Below are 19,634 nucleotides of genomic sequence, written 5' to 3' on the forward strand. Positions count from 1 at the left end.
GTCAGAAGTTCAAATCCACAGTTGTTCCTTGGAAACTCTACGGGACAGTTCTACTCTGTCCTATAGGGTTGCTATGAATCAGAATTCACTTGACGGCAATGGGTTTGTTTTTTTTGTTTGTTTGTTTGTTTTTGTGTAGTTTATGTAAATCCCTGAGTGGTACAAAAGGTTTGGACTACTAACCTAAAGGTTAGCGGTTTGAACCTACCCAGCAGAGCTGTGGAAGAAAGGCCTGGAGGTCACATTTTTCTGTAAAGATTATGGCCAAGAAAACTCTTTGGGGCAATTCTAGTCTGTAATACATGGGTTTGCCACGAGTCGGAATTGACTTAACAGGAACACTTTTTCTGTATTTTGTTTTTGTAGCTTACGTGGTAGCAGAGTTAGGCCAATGGATCAGGACCACATCAATTACCTAATCATAACTGATAAGGCTACCCTGATTCAGCAACTTGGATAGACCGGCCTTTTGCATCTCCCTATAAAATGCAAAAAAAGAAAGCTCACATCTCCAAACAGTAGATCATCCATTCATAATATGAAAGAAAGCAACTTAATTCAGCATCATATTCACAATGTCATTAATTAATCTCTGACTCCACTGCCCCCAAATGACTTTGCTAATTAGCAGCTGCTGCTTTTACTCTGGAAATGTCACTATGATTGGTATGGTGGGCAAAGAGTTTGAAGAGTGGTCTTAAAGTTTATAAATTGGTTTGAGATCTCTAAAGCTGAAAGGTGTCATAAAGATATAATATGCTTAGTGTTACATTTTTCAATTCAATTGCTCAATCCTTTTTGTGAAAACATTGTCTTTCCTCATCAATTTTGCAGAGCTAAAACTTCCTTTTTCAGAAACATCTTTTCCTTCATCTCCTTAGAGTCCCAAAATAAATAAATGCCCAGAAAAAAAATGGAAATAAATAAGCAAAGACTCAAATAAATGATAGGCGCTCAAGATAAATGCAGTTTATACTCTTTAAAACCTATATGCATCAAAATTATGGTCAATAAACTCTTGCAAACAATGAACCACAGAGTACAGATGTTCACCATGAAATCGTTTGCTGCAGTTTTTCCTTTGACAAATGTCCTTACTGTTCCCATCTTTGGAAGAATACAAAGCAGCATTTAATCGAAATGTGTCCAATGAGCACCGTGAGCCTGCCTCGTAGAACAGCCGCCAAACTGCCTAATGGAAAGTGCTTTAGCTCGAAATTGGTTTGCTTTTGTGTTAAATACCAGCTTGCCTCAGAGATCTCTACAAAGATTCCCACATATATCTATGATATTCTCAGATTTGAAGCATATGTGCCCAAAAGCTGAGGCAGTTTTTGCCAAGTACAGTACATTACTCCAGGGTTCATCATATCCCTGAAAGAAAAAAAAAAAATTTTTTTTTTTTTTTTGAAGAGCAATTATAAAATATACAAATGCCATTGACAGGCTCCCTGATCAAGCTGGTATAAGCAGTGTACTGGCTGGGGGAATTTGGAATGAGGTGGGGTGTTGAGCTTGAAGAAAGATTGAAATTGATTATACATCTCCCAGGAAACACTACCTGAATAGGTTTCTACATTGTATATGGTTCCTAAAATACCTTTCATCCCAAATACTCTCCCCAACTACCCATCCTGCCACCCCGAGCTATACATACTAGCAAACTGTTACATTGCTAATGTTAGCATTTTATTTTTTAAAAAATATTAAGAACTTATGTTTCTACAACTAGAAACTATAAATACCAAATGTCTGGGACACCTTTAAATAATTGTCTTTGAGTATTTAAATCCATTTTTTTGGTGATAGTTTACAGCATCTTCTTTCCACTGAAGGGTATCTACTAACACAAAGGAACATGAAGTTAAATTGCAGCATAAAGGATTTAGGCTAGACAAATAGTAAAAGTTGAAATATATTGAAAAAGATATTCCATGGGGGTGGATGGTTTTATTGTTGGATTTTGTTTTTCTCCAGGAAACACTTAGAGTAAGTTAGATAATCCATCTCAAATGGTTTTCATGCCATTCTTTCTGGAGTTAAGGAGAAGTTTTTTGTGAGAGCTGCAAGAGAAGCTTTCAATCAGATGAAATAGGGTGTTTTGGTATTGTGGGCAAAAAACTACACATGATTTCCTCCCTACTTCATGACACGAAAAATTGTGTGTTTAGAAGACACCCTCAGTTCTTCCCTCACACTTTCCCACTGAATATTCCCAAGGGGGACAATGGTGACAATATTGATCCAGGTGGGTCAGCTGGCCCAAATGGAACTTGGCATCAGTAGAACAAAATAACAAAAATTTTTCATGTTGCATTCATTTTGCATCGCCACAATATGATTCTAAGCTGGTCAATGATCACATCCTTGGAATAATCAAAAGAAACATAATGAAGGAAGAGGGTAAGTGTCAAGGATGTGGCAAAGTAAAGCATGGAGTCTGAGTAAGGTATAATATATAAGTAAGATACAGAGTATAAATAAAGCATGGAATATGAGTAAGGTGGTGGGTATGGGTAAGTATGGAATATGGTAAAGTACGGGTAAGGTATGGAGTATGAGTAAGACACAGAATGTGGGCAAGTGGATGGAGTATAAGTAAGATATGAAATACGGGTAAGGCATAGAGTATGAATGAGATACTGTGTATGAGTAAATTACAGAGTAGGGGTAAGGGTATGGAGTGTGAGTAAGGTATGTTGTTGTTGCTGTTAGATGCTGTTGAATCAGTTCCAATTCATAGTGACCTTATGTACAACAGAACAAAATGCTGCCCGGTCCTGTGCCATCATCACAATCATTGCTATGTTTGAGCCCATTGTTGCAGCCACTGTGTCAATCCATCTCACTGAGGGTCTCTTTCTTTTTCACTGACCCTCTGCTTTACCTAGTATGATGTCCTTCTTCAGGGACTGGTCCCTTTTAATAACATGTTCAAAGCCTGGGAGACAAAGTCTCACCATCCTTGTTTCTAGGGAGCATTCTGGCTGTACTTCTTCTAAAACATATTTGTTTGTTCTTCTGGCAATCCATGGTATAGTCAATATTCTTTGCCAATACCACAATTATGACACACCCTTGCTTGCGGGAAGTGAAGAGGACTTGAAGCACTTAGTGATGAAGAAAGATTACAGCCTTCAGTATGGGTTACACCTCAACATAAAGACAACAAAAATCCTCACAACTAGGCCAATAAGTAATATCATGATAAATGGAGAAAATATGGAAATTGTCAAGGATTTATTTTAGTTGGAATGACAATCAATCCCCATAGAAGCAGCAGTCAAGAAATCAAAAGACTTACTGCCTTGGGCAAATCTACTATAAAAGACTTCTTTAAAGTGTTAACAGGCAAAGATGTGGCATACTGGTTAAGTGCTACGGCTGCTAACCACAGGTTCAGCAGTTCAAATCCGCCAGGCGCTCCCTGGAAACTCTATGGGACAGTTCTACTCTGTTCTATATGGTCGCTATGAGTCGGAATTGACTCGATGGCACTGGGTTTTCTTCTTTACCAAGCATGCTGTCCTCGTCCAGGGACTGGTTCCTCCTGACAATATGTCCAAAGTACATGAGACAAAGTCTCACTATCCTAGCTTCTAAGGAGAATTCTGGCTGTACTTCTTCCAATACAGATTTGTTCATCTTTCTGGTGAGTCCACGGTATATTCAATATTTTTCACCAACACTATAATTAAAATGCATCAATTCTTCTTCAGCCTTCCTTATTCGTTGTCCAACTTTCAGACACATGAGGTGAATGAAAACACCACGGCTTCTAGTCCTCAAAGTGACATCTTTGCCTTTGAAGAGGTCTTTTGAAGCAGATTATCCAAATGCAATAAATACGTCATTTGATTTCTTAACTGCTGCTTCCATGGGCGTTGATTGTGGATACAAGTAAAATGAAATCCTTGACAGCTTCAATATTTTCTTTGTATATTATATTGTTTATTGGTCCAGTTGTGAGGGTTTTTGTTTTCTTTATGTAAAAGTGTAATATATAATGAAGGTTGTAGTCTTTGCTCTTTATTAGTAAGTGCTTCAAGTCCTCTTTACTTTCAGCAAGCAAAGTTGTGTCATCTGCATATCAGAGGTTGTTAATGAGTCTTCCTCCAATCCTGATGCTGCACTCTTCTTCATATAGTCCAGCTTCTTGGATTATTTGCTCAGCATACAGGTTGAGCAAGTACCGTGAAAGGATACAACCCTGACGTATACCTTTCCTGACTCTAAGCCATGCAGTATCCCCTTGCTCTGTTTGAACAACTGCCTTTTGGTCTACATACAGGCTTTGCATGGGCACAATTAAGTATAGGGAGGAGGATATTTGACCAACTATTGAAAGCTGTTTACACACCATAACAATTTAAAATTGCCAACAATTTGTTGGTCCAGACTTTGCATTTCACCACATACTGACAAGTCTCGAAAGATGCATCATTACTATGACAATGGTGACTTTGCAGAATAGCCAGCACTTAAAACCATCTCTCTAGAAAGCAGGAATTGTAAAAGTTAAGATCCCTTTTTCTTCCCCTGTTATGATATGTAAATGTCATGGTAATAATAGATAATTATACTTAAAACTGACGACTGCTATTACCTCTTCTGTTTTACCAATATTGAAATGAATCTTTATAATATCTATCTTTAATATATAATTTGAAAAGTTATATTTTCAATTGAGCTAATATTTTGAATTGTTTTCTAACTGAAACAAAAATACAAATGTTTAGTTCAGAGACTTGCTTAAATTCTAGCTCTTGGTCAGTACTATTCAACAATTCTGAATTCAAGCTGACAAGATAAACCCATTGGCTCTATTCTTTCAATGAGATTATGCTGGGAGGATTTTTGACAAGTGTCTGGAATAGAGGTTGTAGGGTTGGGGGTAGGTAACTTTCTGAGGATATTTTCCATGACCTACCTTAAAAACGTGCTTTTAGTCAATTTGAATTTTTGTTATACTTTATTGGTTAGGTAGGAGCCTCAGTGGCACAGTGGTTAAGCGTTCAGCTGCTAACGGAAAGGTGAGAGTTTCAAATCCACCAGCTGCTCCGCAAGAGAAAGATGTGATAGTCTGCTTCCATAAAGATTACAGCCTTGGAAACCCTATGGGGCAGCTCTAGCCTGTCCTTTAAGGTCACTGTGAGTCGGAGAATTGACTTGATGGCAATGGGTTTGGTTTGATTTTGGTTTTTAGTTAGAGGGGTTAGAGGGATTTGACAGTTAGAGGGATTTTTCACACTGTTAGTCATCTCTGGCTCTCCATTCATAGAAGATGAACTCAGGAGGCCCCACAGCATCATCCTGTTCTTGATTATATAAGCTTGATACAAAACACATTTCTCTTCACCTCAGGAGAAAGCTTCACAATTGAACTGTGATTGCGCATAATTGTGAATGCTCAAATGAGAAGGAAGCACACAGTCTCCCCCTTAACCACAGGAAGCACACCTGGGTGCTATGATTATCATGAGGCCCCTCGTGCTGAGAGGAAGCCCTCTGTTCATAGAGAGTTTGCGGGGCTCAAGCAAGATCTGTGTGTTGGGAGATACCCCCTGAACTGTATGCAGTAGAGGGAAGGCTCTTAGTAGGAACAATGGTTAATAATTTGTGGAGTGAGCTGGAGGGGGACCAATCATAAACCAGAAATCTCTTATTCCTGGTGTCTTAAAACTTTCATCAGACATTAAAAAAAGACCTTTGTCTTAATTTGCTGACTGAAGATTTGGAGGTTCAGGTTAATCCAGAGGCATCTTGGAAGAAAGGTCTGGTGATCTATTTCTGAAAAGTTGGCCATTGAAAACTCCATGGAGCACAGTTCTATTCTGATGCACATGGGGTCTCCACATTTGGAATCAACTTGGTTAGCAGCCCAGCATGTTAATCATTTGCACCACCCAAAGACTCCTTTGTGGATAAAGTAGTCAGGAATTTAGGACCAGAAACCATTTCTCCCATAAAAACCATGTTACACATGTTTATATCTCTCTAGACCAGACCTTAATACCAATTTGACACTTGTATACCTAGTCAGTGTTTCTCAAAGAGCACTCTGAAGATCACCAAAGAAGCTTACTAAAATGCATATTGCTCGGCCTCTCTGCAGAAGACATAGATGATCTTGGACAAAGGCCTAGCAGTAAGCATTCTAAATAAGCACCCATTTTGATTTTGCTTTTCAGGGTCCAAGGAAAGTAGATAGACCTGGGAGTGGTGCTGAGATTGAAGAGGATGGTAAGGGAGAGCAGGCAATTGGAGATGGGAAAAATAACTCTGAATGCACTCCTGCATTTTTTCATCTCATTTATTCTTGACAACATTGAAAGCAAAAGTTTCTATTTCCCTATAGAAAATACATTGCACCTGGTGAATTGCTTCCTAGGACAGTCTACATTACTGTATCAAAGATGTGTGTCTCATTGGATGACTAATCAGTCTATAGGGAAACTGAGATTTCAGACTCAATCTAAGACTCCATACACTTTTCCTTATGCCATATGGGAGATACTGGTGTGATGAAAATGCTCCCTCGTCAGGCTACCGGAGGGGAAAAGAGGAGGCGGCATCTTAGATATTTACTGCTAGCTTGACCTTCTTTTTCTCAGACATTGACACTAGAGAGAGGGGTGAGGGAGATTCCTAATCAATTATTTAAGAAATGGAGCATTGCAGACTTCACTATGAATTTCTAATAGTTGCAAACATTTTCTGTGCAAATGCTTTAAACACCAAACCAAACCCATTGCCATTGAGTTGATTCCAAGTCATAGCGACCGTATAGCGTAGAGGAGAGCTGCCTCATAGGGTTTCCAAAGAACGGCTGGTGGATTCCATCTGCTGATCTTGCTTTAAGCACAGGTCTCTGAAAATTACAGATATCTACCTTTCAGTACTGAATCTGCTGTCCCTTCCAGGAAAGCTGAAATGAGCCAAGGCTCTGAGGGAGCCCCCAGGGTCTCCACTCTCCGATTCTAGAATTGGGGGAAGAAAAAAAAAGGGAAACGTTCTAAAAATGAAGATGATTTAGACAGAAACTTTTATAAAGTACATATTCCATGGGGGGAAAAAAACACAAAAGAAGGACATGATAAATAAATATGTTCTCTCTCTTACGTTAAGAACGCATCAAAATCAGCTTATTGAGAGAAGGGAGATTATATAGGAAAAGATGGGTGCCAACAGTGAAGAGGAGGAAGGAAACTAAGTTTGCAGAAGAGAGTGGCATTGTGTGTGGAAGGTTAATAGGCAAGGAATGGTTGAGAGAGGAAAGCAGGAGAGTTAGATGAGTGACCGACTAGATCAAAACTGACAGGCTCCCAAGAGTGGCCCTCAGTTGCTCAGCCTTCTCTGCAAACATGTCGGGGAATGCATTTTTAATGTAAAGAGTGGAAAAGCTGATTTACAGATCATATTTCACTTTATTTTCCATGAGTTTGGTAAATACAGAAAAGGTAAAATAGAATCAGAGGTCATGTACGCTAAAATTAGAATAAAGCACTGAAGCCTCTTATTGATCATATTCTTAACCACGTATTAGAGAAGGATTTTAAAATAACAGAAAACTATTTTTTATAATAATATGTCGTTGTTGTGCACTGTCCAATCTGTTTTCCATTCATAGCAACCCTATATGACACCGTAAAACTGCCCCATAGGGTTTTCTAGGCTGTAATCTTTATGACGGCAGGTTGCCAGGTCTTTCTCCCAAGTCGCTTGGTGAGTTCGAATTGCAAGCTTTTCAGTTAGCAGTCAAGTGCTTAACCGTTGCACCACCAGGGCTCATTATACCAAAAACAAACAAACCTGTTGCCTTCGAGTCGATTCCAACTCATAGCAACCCTATAGGACAGAGTAGAACTGCCCCGTAGGGTATCCAAAGAGCACCTGGTGGATTTGAACTCCCGACCTTTTGGTTAGTAGTGGTAGCTCTTAACCACTATGCCACCAGGGTTTCTGGGCTCCTTATATAAAAAAAATTCTTTCCATTAACATGTGAACAGACTTCTTCCAATATACTTCTTCAAGAAGGCTCGACTTCAAAGAAGACATGAGAGACTCACTTTAAAAATTTACTTAGGGAAGAAAAGTATCAGAATTATATTTTTTGCCCTTGATCAAATTCTGAACATCCATAGGAAATGGGAGGAAAAGCAGACTGTGAAATGGAAGGAAAATGAAGACAGGAGTTAGAAGTGCTAAGTGTAGCAAATGTCACACAATAGGCCTTCTAGAAATGTCTATCAATAATGATGCAATGTAAAGCATATGCTGAATACAACATGCTTCCCAGCTCTATAGAAAGATTGTGAAAAAGTTACCTGCTCATCCAGAAAAACAAGCTGCGGTTGTACAGGAAGCTCTTTTCCCACCTCTCCATCTGAAGGCTGGACTAGGACTGAAAGAACGTAGGGCCGAATATATATCAAGTTCCCAGTTTTGACACTGCTTGTATTTCTGGGACATGTAAAAATAAATAGAATACATACAGAGATTATAAATCACTGCAGTAGCTATTTTCCATAATACACAATTATCAGTGATAATATTTGCATTTGTTTATGTTTCTAGGAATTTAATACTATACTGTGCAGTGAATGTATACCAAAGAATTATAATTATATATTTATTTTCATAGATTTGCTTAGCCATAACAAAGGACAGACTGGGGGTGGGTTGAGAGAAGCATAAATTATGAATTTAGATTTTATCACTGTTTCTTACCATCAGTCAATAAAAATCTCAATGAGGAAATTTATCAGACTAGAATACTTAGGAAGCAGGGACATGTTCAATAGACATGTTCAATAGCATACCGGTAAACCAGTTCTCAGAAAAAAAGAAGAAGGCCCTGATTTGTAGTGTTTCCAGTTTCTGTGGTGTAAATACTCCCACCATAGCCAATTCCAGGGTAACAACGTGACGTCACTGAACACAGCTGGGAAGAGCTGCCTGCAAGCCAGCTGCAGCACATTGCTGTTTTATGTGTAGTCCCTCACTCAATCCTCACAGAAACAGTTTATATTTATATTTTCCACAGTGCAACTTGCATTAAGTAGGTTCAGCAAATTGTGGAATTAATTGGTTAAATTATTTTAATTGAATGAAGCCCCTAGGTAGAATAACACTTACAATTAACATGTAGTGAGCACTTACAGTACGCCAGATACTACTCTGATTTTCATGTGTTACCTCATTGCGTCTTTAAAATGAGACTATGAGGTAAGTATTCTTACAATACTATTTTATGTATGAAGAAACTGAGATCCAAAAAGTTTTAACTTGCCAAAAGTTTTACAGCTAATAAGCGTTATGACCAAGGGCTAAAGCTCTTAATCAGTGAATGAGCTATATTGCTTCTCCCCTCTTCAAGCTTATTAATTGCTAATGTGACTTAAAATAAGTGGAATAAATATAAAATAAAATAAAAGACAATGGATTCATAACACGTCCATACATCTTTTACTCAGAGTTTCGGTTTTGGTATTTTTGATGACCAACTAGCTATATTAAAAGAACATTATACTTCAAACCTATACGGAAACAAGACTTACTGGATACATTGAGGCTGAGGGAATCCCTAAATCTAATGTCTGGAAATAATCCTTAAACCTTGAAGCAAAACTATCCCATGAAGCCTTCATTAAACTAAACAATAATTTAGCCCAACAGATAAAGAATGTTTGTCTTGAGCACTGTGCTCTTATAAAGAGTTACCTATATGAGTTTAAACTGACAACAATCTGAAGCACAGATGAGAACTTTAAGGGGCTGAGAGCCTAAATTAATGGTGATAAAATAATATGGGTAGACATAAAGAACAGTGACACAACATGAAGCATGTAGCTAATGCCATTGAACTGTTCATGTAAAATTGTGAATGAATGTATGCTTGGTTGTGTACAGTGCCACAAAAATTGAAAAAAAAATTAAAAAGAATATACACCACTAATCAATTAAACTTATTGCATTGCAGGCATACAATAGATATTTGACAACTAAATGTGTACATATATATATATGTATATATATATCCTTAATATAGGCCATCCCTTGGTAACTTATCCTCAACACAGCCTAGGCCAGGCCTAACAAAGCAAAAAAAAAAAAAAAAGTAACCTACCAAATTAAATGTTTTTGAGTCACCTACTGTATTCCCTGACCTTTTTTTTTGTCCTATGTGGGGAAGAAAAGATAAACTACTTATTTATCACGGAGGGTACATGCCACGTAAAGGTGAAGAATAGTCCTAAAAACAGGAAAAAGCAGAAGAGCAAATACAGAAGACTAAAAAGTACCCTGCTTCTGTAGAAAGCGATTCCCCTCTTCCCTTGAGAATGCTGGGAAACGTGGGCAGAGGTGGACACGCGGTTCTTAGGACCCCCTTTGGTCATCAACCAGTTAAGGCGCTGGCCTCTACACTACACTCACTGGAAATTCAACATTCACTGGGTCAATCATCATGAGTTAGTTTGTGTAGTCTAAGTAGGTAAGAATCCTTTCCTTTTTTAAGGAAACAATTTAAGTCAGATTTTTAAAATCCATACTTAATTCTATCCTTCTTTGTGTCCTAGGCCATTAGAAAATTCTAACATTGTTATCAGGTCCTAATTCCCCCTTTACCTGTCCCTTAAATGCTTTCTGATGTGGAGGCAAGATGCAGGCAAGTAGTCTGGGTAAAGAGACTGAAAGACCCTATCAAGGACTCTGACAGAAGTACACTGATGTCTAGTGACCCGGGGATGGGAACCAACTGCCTGAAAACCCGTGAAAAGGCCCTTCCTTGACATACTTTAAAGTTTATTGTGAGCAAACATCTCTTATTAAATGTAAACAGCATCTCACTGGAGGTCAGAGACTTGCTGCTACAGCATATCCCAAGGTAATACCACTTTAAGCTCCACATAAACTCTTAAGCAGTTTCTATCCTAAAACCTGACCGTAGGTGGTACAGTTTTTTACGATATGTTATAATAGTGCAATAAATCTGTTAGCTTAAAATCGAATCTCCGTGGCCTTTTAGAGAAATCATCATTAAATGCAGGGTCCTGTTAATGATGCCATCGAAGTGAAATTGTTTAATCTGCTAAGGGGGTGAAAGGTCACCAAATGAATTTTTTATAATACATCAACTTGACACGCAATAGGGAAAACTGTAATAGATAAAAGCAAAGGAAAAGGGCACTGTCTTCTTCTGATAGGTCAATAGCAGCCAAGAGAGTCACTCATCCACTTTTCTTTCACGATGGGGCTCCTTTTGCATTTAATATGGACACCCAATTAATACCTCAGCACCACAGACAACCTCATTTTAGGTGACTTATAGCAATTTCTCCCCCTTCCCTGAAATGAAAGTGATCACAATACATCATAGCATTGTGCGAATTAACGTTAATTGATTCAAGTTACCAAGCAATGATGGGCCACTTATATAATCTAGGCGTTATTGGGTGCTAGAAGGGATGGAGGGAAGATTAGATTCCAGTGTCCGTTGCTGTGACGACGGGAGTCACCTGACGCCTTGTTAGACAGTTGTAAGGTTCTATTGCTGGCCCCAGTGGGGTCGTCAGTAAACTGGAGTGATGTCCAAACATCATTACACGCTGCTCCGATATTAAAGCAAAGGGATTAGCAACTTATTGCAAGCAACCTGGATTTGTCATTGTGCTGTCGTTATCCAATTTCCAACTGCTAATGTGACTGTAGCCTGCAGGCAGAGGGACCTACAGCCAAACTTTAAAAATGGGGGAGGAAACTTCCCTCTGATGCTCCCAGTTTTAACCACTATTTAACAGCTTCTAATACTCAGCCAGGTATGTGGAAGAATTTTTTTTTTTTTTCCTTACGATGCTTAAGCACAGGCTAAAAAAGAAAGATCAAGAGAAGGCAGACATTTCCCAGTTCAGAGATCACCACTTTCCACTCTAACTCTTGTTTTCTTATCTGCCAGATCCAAAACCTTTACCCTGTGGAGGTGGGGGTATTTGTATTTGCAGGACAAACTCAGCAAACAAATGAAGATTGCTGGTTTTCCAACACTGACTCAGGGCTAGATTTTTGCTGGAGGTATGGTGGTGATCAGTGCTACTCCTCCTAAAACCTACTAAGCCAGGTTCCTATAAAAGAGCTGCAAGTCTTGATTAAATGTTCCAGGGTGTCCTGAGCACTTTTAATCTCTATTGTTTTACATAGGCTTGTTGTTGTTGTTAGGTGTCTTTGGGTCGACACATTCCCCGTACCCCCTCCCCAATGCACAAGGGAACAAAATGCTTTCTGGTCCTGCACCATCCCCATGATTATAACCTACAGCGTTCTGATTTTCAAAAGTATATCGCCAGGTTTTTTGGTTTGGTTTTGTTTTGTTTTTTTGCCTACTCTGGAAGCTCTGCTGAAACCTGTTCAGCATCGTATCAACACACGAGCCTCTACTAACAGAGAGGTGGTGGCTGCACTTGAGGTACATTGGCTGGGAATCAAACCCAGGTCTCTCCCATGGAAGGTGAGACTTCTACCACAGACCCACCACTGCCCTCTTTAAATAGGCCAGATAAGGCAGAATAGCCTGTAGGTACATGAGGGGACCTGACTTGAATTCCAAAGGAATATGGAAAATTCCGTGCATCAGGAGAAGAAAAGTAAGTTCTCTAGTCTATTCAGCTTAATGAACATCTTTTAACCCTCCCACTATGGGAAAGGAAACCCTGGTGGTGTAGTGGTTAAGTGTTATGGCTGCTAACTAAAAGGTTGGCAGTTCAAATCCACCAGGTGCTCCTTGGCAACTCTATGGGGCAGTTCTACTCTGTTGTATAGGGTCACTACCAGAATTGACTCGAGGGCAACAGGTTTTTATTTTTTTTACTATGGACAAAACATTTTTCAAGGCACTGTGAGATAGGTAAACATAAATAAAATACCATGACCTCTGTCCCTTAGGAATGCTTTTCTATATAGTTCGTAAGAAAAGAATGACTTTCCTGGCTCTCTTTCTGACATGCCACATACCATTTAAATGTTATAGTCCTTATGCTGCCTATTAAACCTAATCAGATGTTCTTAGAGGCTGTCAACTCGGGAGGGAGGCAATGTCTAATTCTTGGATAGTTCCCTTCCGGAACTATGGTACTGTGGTTCCGAGCCTGGCACACTGTAAGCACATAATACATGTTATTACAGCAATACTATGCCACATCAGTACCCATCATGGACTTCTCTCTTAGGTCACTAAATGCCTCTGGAATGTCACCACTCATCTTGGCCTGCCAACTACAAGTTCTAGTGCACTCCTCAAGATGCGTGCTCACCAATGTGCTGTAATACATCTTATTAAACGTTTGTGTTTCCTTGAAATTGTTCATTTCAAATTTAAATTTGAGTAACCCAAAGTGTAGATTGCAGTATGCCAGGAATATACAGAAGCACACTTCCAGCAATGCCAATGGTAAGCACAAATTTGAGGGACAAAACTCTAATTGATAAACCTAAATGGTAAATCATTAAAATGATATTTTATAATAATTCTATTTTTGCTGTTGTTAGGTGCCATTGAGTCAGTTCCGACTCATAGTGACCCTGTGTACTACAGAACAAAACACTGCCCGGTCCTGCACCATCCTCACAATTGCTCATTATGTTTGAGCCCATTGTTGCAGCCACTGTGTCAATCTGTCTTGTTAAGGGTCTTCATCTTTTTCATTGACCCTCTACTTTACTGAGCATGATGTCCTTCTCCAGGAGCTGGTTTCTTTATGATCACATATCCAAAGTATGTGAGAAGAAGTTTTGCCATCCTTACTTCTAAGGAGCATCCTGACTGTACTTCTTCTAAGAGAGATTTGTTCATTCTTCTGGCAGTCCATGGTATATTCAATATTCTTCACCAACCATAATTCAAAGGCATCAATTCTTCTTTGGTCTTCCTTATTCATTGTCTAGATTTCACATGCATCTGGAAACACCATGGCTTGAGGCAAGCTCACCTTCGTCCTGAAAGTGACATCTTTGCTTTTTAATACTTTAAAGAAGCCTTTAGCATGAGTATTTCATCTAGGAGAACAGAAGCTCTGAATATATTTTTTAGATCATACACAAGTGTTCCAAATTTTCTGTTTGTGGTGGTCTGTTGTAGCAATCAGAGTCTGGCAAAGAAAACAGAAACCTTTCTAATGGAGACTGAATGCAGGATATTGGTTACAAGGAGTATTAGAACAGTGTAAAGCCAAACCTGCTGTATTTCACTATTTGCAACAAAATATTTAAGGATGTTTATTGTAGATGGTACTGTGCTTAGGTACTCTGAAAGATATAATAGTAAGTTGGAGCCTTGACCACATAATACATGTTGTAAAGATTAAAATATACTCAAGTTAATTTTATGAAAAAGTAGATTAATGGTTAAGCAGGTGCATGTTCAATTAATTTTTTCTTTGTAATAGATAAAAGAGAATAAGATGAATATTATATGTTCTCATAAAGTAGTTGAATAGATGTTTGTTTTGCCTGTCCATTAATTTTTACATCTCTGGATTTTCATGAGCCATATTTTTTAACATAGTAGCTTTTCAATTAATGTGTGGGGAATTAAAAAAAAAATTGAAATGTAGATTCATGAACTTTTATTATATTTACCTAGGATTTTATCGTATGTGCTTTTAAATCTTAAATTATTTGTTTTAAGGTAGTATGGTTCCAGGAAAAGATCAATTTTGAAACTAGAACTACACGTGCATGAGGGCAGGGAACTACTAGATGCAGATATGTCAACAGTAGCAACAGATTACAACTAACATCCTGTTCACAGGGAAAACAGCAGAAAAATATAAACTGCAGAACAAGAATCAAAGGCATAGTGGTCTGAGACCATTTAGTATAAGAACAGTAGTCCCCAAGGGCATTACTGCAGAAACAAGACTATGAAATAAATGATAGTTTTAATGATGACCATGAATCATCGATAAAAATGTGAATGGTCTACATTATTGCCCATTTAATAAGGCAGGATAATACATAATTTTTTTTTTTTTTAAGACAAGAACTGAAGGCTTTTAAAAAATGCTAGTGATTAAAGGAACAATTTTTAATTGTATGAGAAGTTTGCTTATGTAGAACATCTCATTTCCCCACAAAGCCTCATATATAGAAATGCTTTTATGGTCATTTTGCCAGCTACCTAACTCAACAAAGTAGTGAATTCATACTATTTTGTGCGCTGTCAAGTAGATTCTGACTCAGAGCAACCTATTAGGACATAGTAGAACTGCCCCATAGGGTTTTCTAGGCTGTAATCTATGGGAGCAGATCCCCAGACCTTTCTTCCATGGAGTCGCTGGATGGGTTCAAACCACCATCTTTTCTGTTAGCAGCTGAGCACTTAACCATTTTGGCACCAAGGCTCTTTATGTATCGAAGCATTCTTTAATGGCAAAGCTGTGTTTTTGCCATGGGAGAGGAAAGAAAGAAGCTGACAACATAAGGATCTCTCCCAGAATGAACATTCTGCCTGCTATAGCCTATCTTGAAAGGAGCATCCTTTAGTGTTGACAGAAAGATGGTGTTCTTGCATACTTCAAAGGGCTGTTTTCTAGAAAGAAGGTGCCCAGGGGCATGGAGAGGTTGCAGAAGAGGAAATATTAAATGAGACTGCCAAAAGACTTGTCTCACCAATTGAGAAACCTACTTTTCTTCTCTATTCAAAGTCAACTTGATAGGGTGCTCCTTACACAAAGAAGGAAGACTTAAAAAGCTACTAATGTGATGTGTACACACACATACACGTGTGCACACACGCAGATATAAACACCCACAGTGACATACTATACCCTCACTGTAACTGTTTTCAGGGCCTTTAAATGTCTGCAGGTCCATGGCAATGTCATAAACAAAGGGCTTTATGTGAAATACTGCATAGTTTTCTCTTACTGCATAACAAATTACCACAAACTTAGTGGTTTAAAATAGCACACACTCATTTCCAGTTTTCCATAGGTCAGGAGTCTTGACAGGCTGGGCTGAGTTCACTACTCATCTGGAGGCTCTCTGGAAGAATCCACTTCCAAACTTAGGTGGTTGGAAGAATTCATATCCTTGTAGTTCCAAGGCTCGAGGCAAAGGACCATAGACTCAGGGGACATCTATGTCAATTGGCACAACATAGTTCATAAAGACAAATTTCCGCATCCCACTTTGGTGATTAGTGTCTGGGGTCTTAAAAGCTTGCAGGAGGCTATCTAAGGTATGTCTATTGGTCTCATATTGTCTGGAGCAATGGAGAGTGAAGAAAGCCAAAGGTTAAAGGGAACAATCAGTTCAAAGGACTAATGGACCATATTAACCACAGCCTACACAACCCCAAGACCAGAAGAACTAAATGGTGCCCAGCTACAACTATTGCTCTGACTGGGATCACAACACAGGGTCCTGGAGAAAGTGAGAGAAAAGTTGTAAAATAAAAAATCAAATTCACAAAAAAGACCAGATTTACTCTTCTGACAGAGATTAGAAGAACTCCCAAAACTATGGCCCTGAGATATCCATCTCAAGTGGAACTGAAGCCATTCCTGGAGACTACCTTTCAGCCAAACCATAGACAGGCCCATAAAATAAACAAAATGCTTCTTAAAACAATCAATTACATGAGATCAAAAGGTCAACATTTGCCCAAAAGCAAAGATGAGAAGGCGAGAAGGAACAGAAAATCAGGATGAAAGGAAATGGGGAACCTAGGATGGAAATGGAGAGAGCGCTGATACATTGTGGGGAATGAAACCAATGTTATGGAACACTTTAGGTATGAACTATTGAATGGGAAATGAATTTACTCTGTAAATGTTCACCTAATGCACAATAAAAAGTTAAAAAAAAAAAAAGAATTCATATCCCCGCAGTTGTACAAATGAGGTCTATGTTTTCATGCTGTCAGCTCTACTCTTCCAGTCCACTCACTTTCCTTTTCATGTAGCTCCTTCCATTCTCAAAGCAACAATAGCACACTGAGTCTTTCTCAAACTTAGAATTTCTCTGACTTCCTCTTTTGCCATAGCAGAAGAAAACTCCCCTCTTTTAAGGGTTCATGTGATTATACTGGGTCTAAATAATCCAGAATATTCTTCCTCTCTTAAAACTAATGGTGCCATATATCATAACAAAATCACTGGGATGATGAAGGTTTCAGGGATTAAGGCAGTACATCTTTGGGAGGCCTTTTAAGGAATTCTGCCAACCACAGATAGCATTAACATTTCAAAAGCTAAATCTCCATAAGAGATGCACATTTATCTCTAACTCTATTGTGCAAGAAAGAATATTATTAGAGTTTTTTTTTTTTTTTTTCTAGTATAGGGATGAATGAGGCAGGAGAGAGGGAGTGAGGAGAGAAAAGAGGATAGGTAACTAAAGAGAGCAAAAATCAAGTTTCTACTGAAAAAAGGAAGAAATATAAAATACATCCTACCAGAATTGCAGATAAAAGACAATGTGTACAAATAAAACCCCAGTGAAGGACCTCCAGTTAAAAAATGCAGATTGAAAATATGCGTTTATCTTTGCTCCCTCTACAAACTCCACTGAAATGACTCAAAAGAGTAAAAATGCATAAAATTGATGCAAATCCAGAAGGATAAAGAAGACAAGTGAGGAGACAACTGACAATAGAGGTCAACAAAGTTTTGGAAGATGAAAAACAGAGGTTCCCGCAACTGACTTAGCCAAGCATAAGAATCATAACCCATGTGTCTCTAGAGGAGGATAAAGACCAGGAGGTGCCAAACAACCTACAGAACTAGCAAGGTCTGGGACTTTGGGGCATCAGGTATCAAAGAGGGTGGGGATGAGGCTCACAGGTGAAAAGACAGAAAATGGTTACTTCCTATTTTAAGAGAATAGGGGAAGGAAGAGAGAGTGGGAATAGATCAACATAATAAAGCCATATCTTAACTGTTACAAAAAGACAATATATATAATGTTGATTAAACAAACCTATATAAGTACATTCTTTCACAATATATAGTTAAACACTAGAAAAATATAGCTAAACGTAGTTGCCTCTGGAGAGATGGAGAGGGAGCAGAGAGGGATGGCAGGGGAGAGGGCTGTAATTCTAATCCTTTATTATGATCTGATTTTTAATTACTGGCATGTAACAATTTGATAAATAAATAAATAATTTAACAACTCTGACAAAAAGAAAGTCTTAATTTTTTTAAACTGTCCTTTAGGTGAACTTTTACAGAGCAGATTAGTTTCTCATTAAACAGTTAATACACAAATTGTTTTGTGACATTGGTTGCCAAACCTGGGATATATCAACACTCTCCCCTTCTCTGCCCCGGGTTCCCTGTTTCCATTTGACCAGTTTTCTTGTCCCTTCTTGCTTTCTGATCTTTGCTTTTGGGCTGGTGTGCCCGTTAGTCTCCTAAGCATGAACTGAGCTATGAATCACATTCCTCACATGTGTTATTGTTGGCCCCTATAGACCTGTCTAATCTTTGGCTGAAGGGTGAACTTCAGGAGTCACTTCAGTTCTGAGTTAAAGGCTATCCAGGGGCCATACTCTCGGGGTTTCTCCAGTCTCTGTCACAGCAAGCCTGGTCTTTTGTGTGTGTGTCTGTGAATTTGAGTTTTGTTCTATATTTTTCTCCCGCTCTATCTGGGACCCTCTATTTTGATCCCTCCCAGAGCAGTCGGTGGTGATAACGGGGCATCATCTAGTCATTCTGGGCTCAGTCTGGTGGAGGTTATGGTAGCTGTGGTCCATTAGTCCTCTGGACTAATCTTTCCCTTGTGTCTTTGGTCTTCTTTATTCTCCTTTCTTCTAGCCGGGATGGGATTAGTAGATGTATCTAAGATGGCTGCTCACAGGCTTTTAAGACCCCAGACACTACTCACCACAATCAGATATAGAACAATTTCTTCACAGACTATGTTATGCCAACTAAGCTAGTTATTCCCCAAGACCATGGTCCCTAGCCCAGTATCTAGGTTTCTCAGGGCATTTGGGTTTGTCTGTGAAGCTTCTATGACTTTGCCCTGGTCAAGTTGTGCTGACTACCCCAGTATTGTGTACTGTCTTACCCTTCACCAAAGTTACCACTTACCTACTGTCTAGTCAGTGATTTCCCTCCCCACCCTAGTAATCATCAAAGATTGTTTCTTTCTGTGTGAAAACATTTTCAAGTGTTTTTGTAATAGTGGTTTCATACAGTATTTGTCCTTTTGTGATCAACTTATGTCACTCAACATAATGTCCTTCAGATTCATCCATATTGTGAGATGTTTTGCAGATTCATAGAAAGTCTTAATTCTGTGGGTCGGATTGGTCTAATCCTAACCCAGGTTTTGTAGTTATCAGCTGTCTGATTTAGACAAGTTCCTCAACTTCCCTGAAATTGATTCCTCATTTGTCAAGCATTAATAGTTGTTCCCTCATAGGACTGTTTAAAGATTAAATGAAATTATATATATATATATAAAACCTCATGCATAATTAAGAATTCTCCTTCCTCCACAAAAAGTTTTTGTAAAACCTTAAATATCAATTAAATGTAAAGAATAAAAATTAGGACTAGAAGAACAAATAGGAAAATAAAATAAAGACCAAGTCAGAGAATAAGGCAGACTAGGTTACACAGATTTAA

General features: G+C 38.6%; 1 protein-coding gene across 1 annotated transcript in view; it reads right to left on the minus strand.

The window, feature by feature from the left end:
- PKHD1 (PKHD1 ciliary IPT domain containing fibrocystin/polyductin) overlaps window positions 1–19,634 on the minus strand; it is a 593,425-nt gene that overhangs the window by 26,205 nt on the left and 547,586 nt on the right. The window contains exons 62-63 of the mRNA XM_049894022.1: window positions 8,328–8,463; window positions 6,893–6,980 (exon numbers count right to left, since the gene is read on the minus strand). Coding sequence (XP_049749979.1) covers window positions 6,893–6,980; window positions 8,328–8,463 — 224 coding nt within the window. The remainder of the gene's footprint in view (window positions 1–6,892; window positions 6,981–8,327; window positions 8,464–19,634) is intronic.

Source organism: Elephas maximus, chromosome 1 (genome assembly GCF_024166365.1).
Source record: "Elephas maximus indicus isolate mEleMax1 chromosome 1, mEleMax1 primary haplotype, whole genome shotgun sequence".
Taxonomy (NCBI): Eukaryota; Metazoa; Chordata; class Mammalia; order Proboscidea; family Elephantidae; genus Elephas; species Elephas maximus.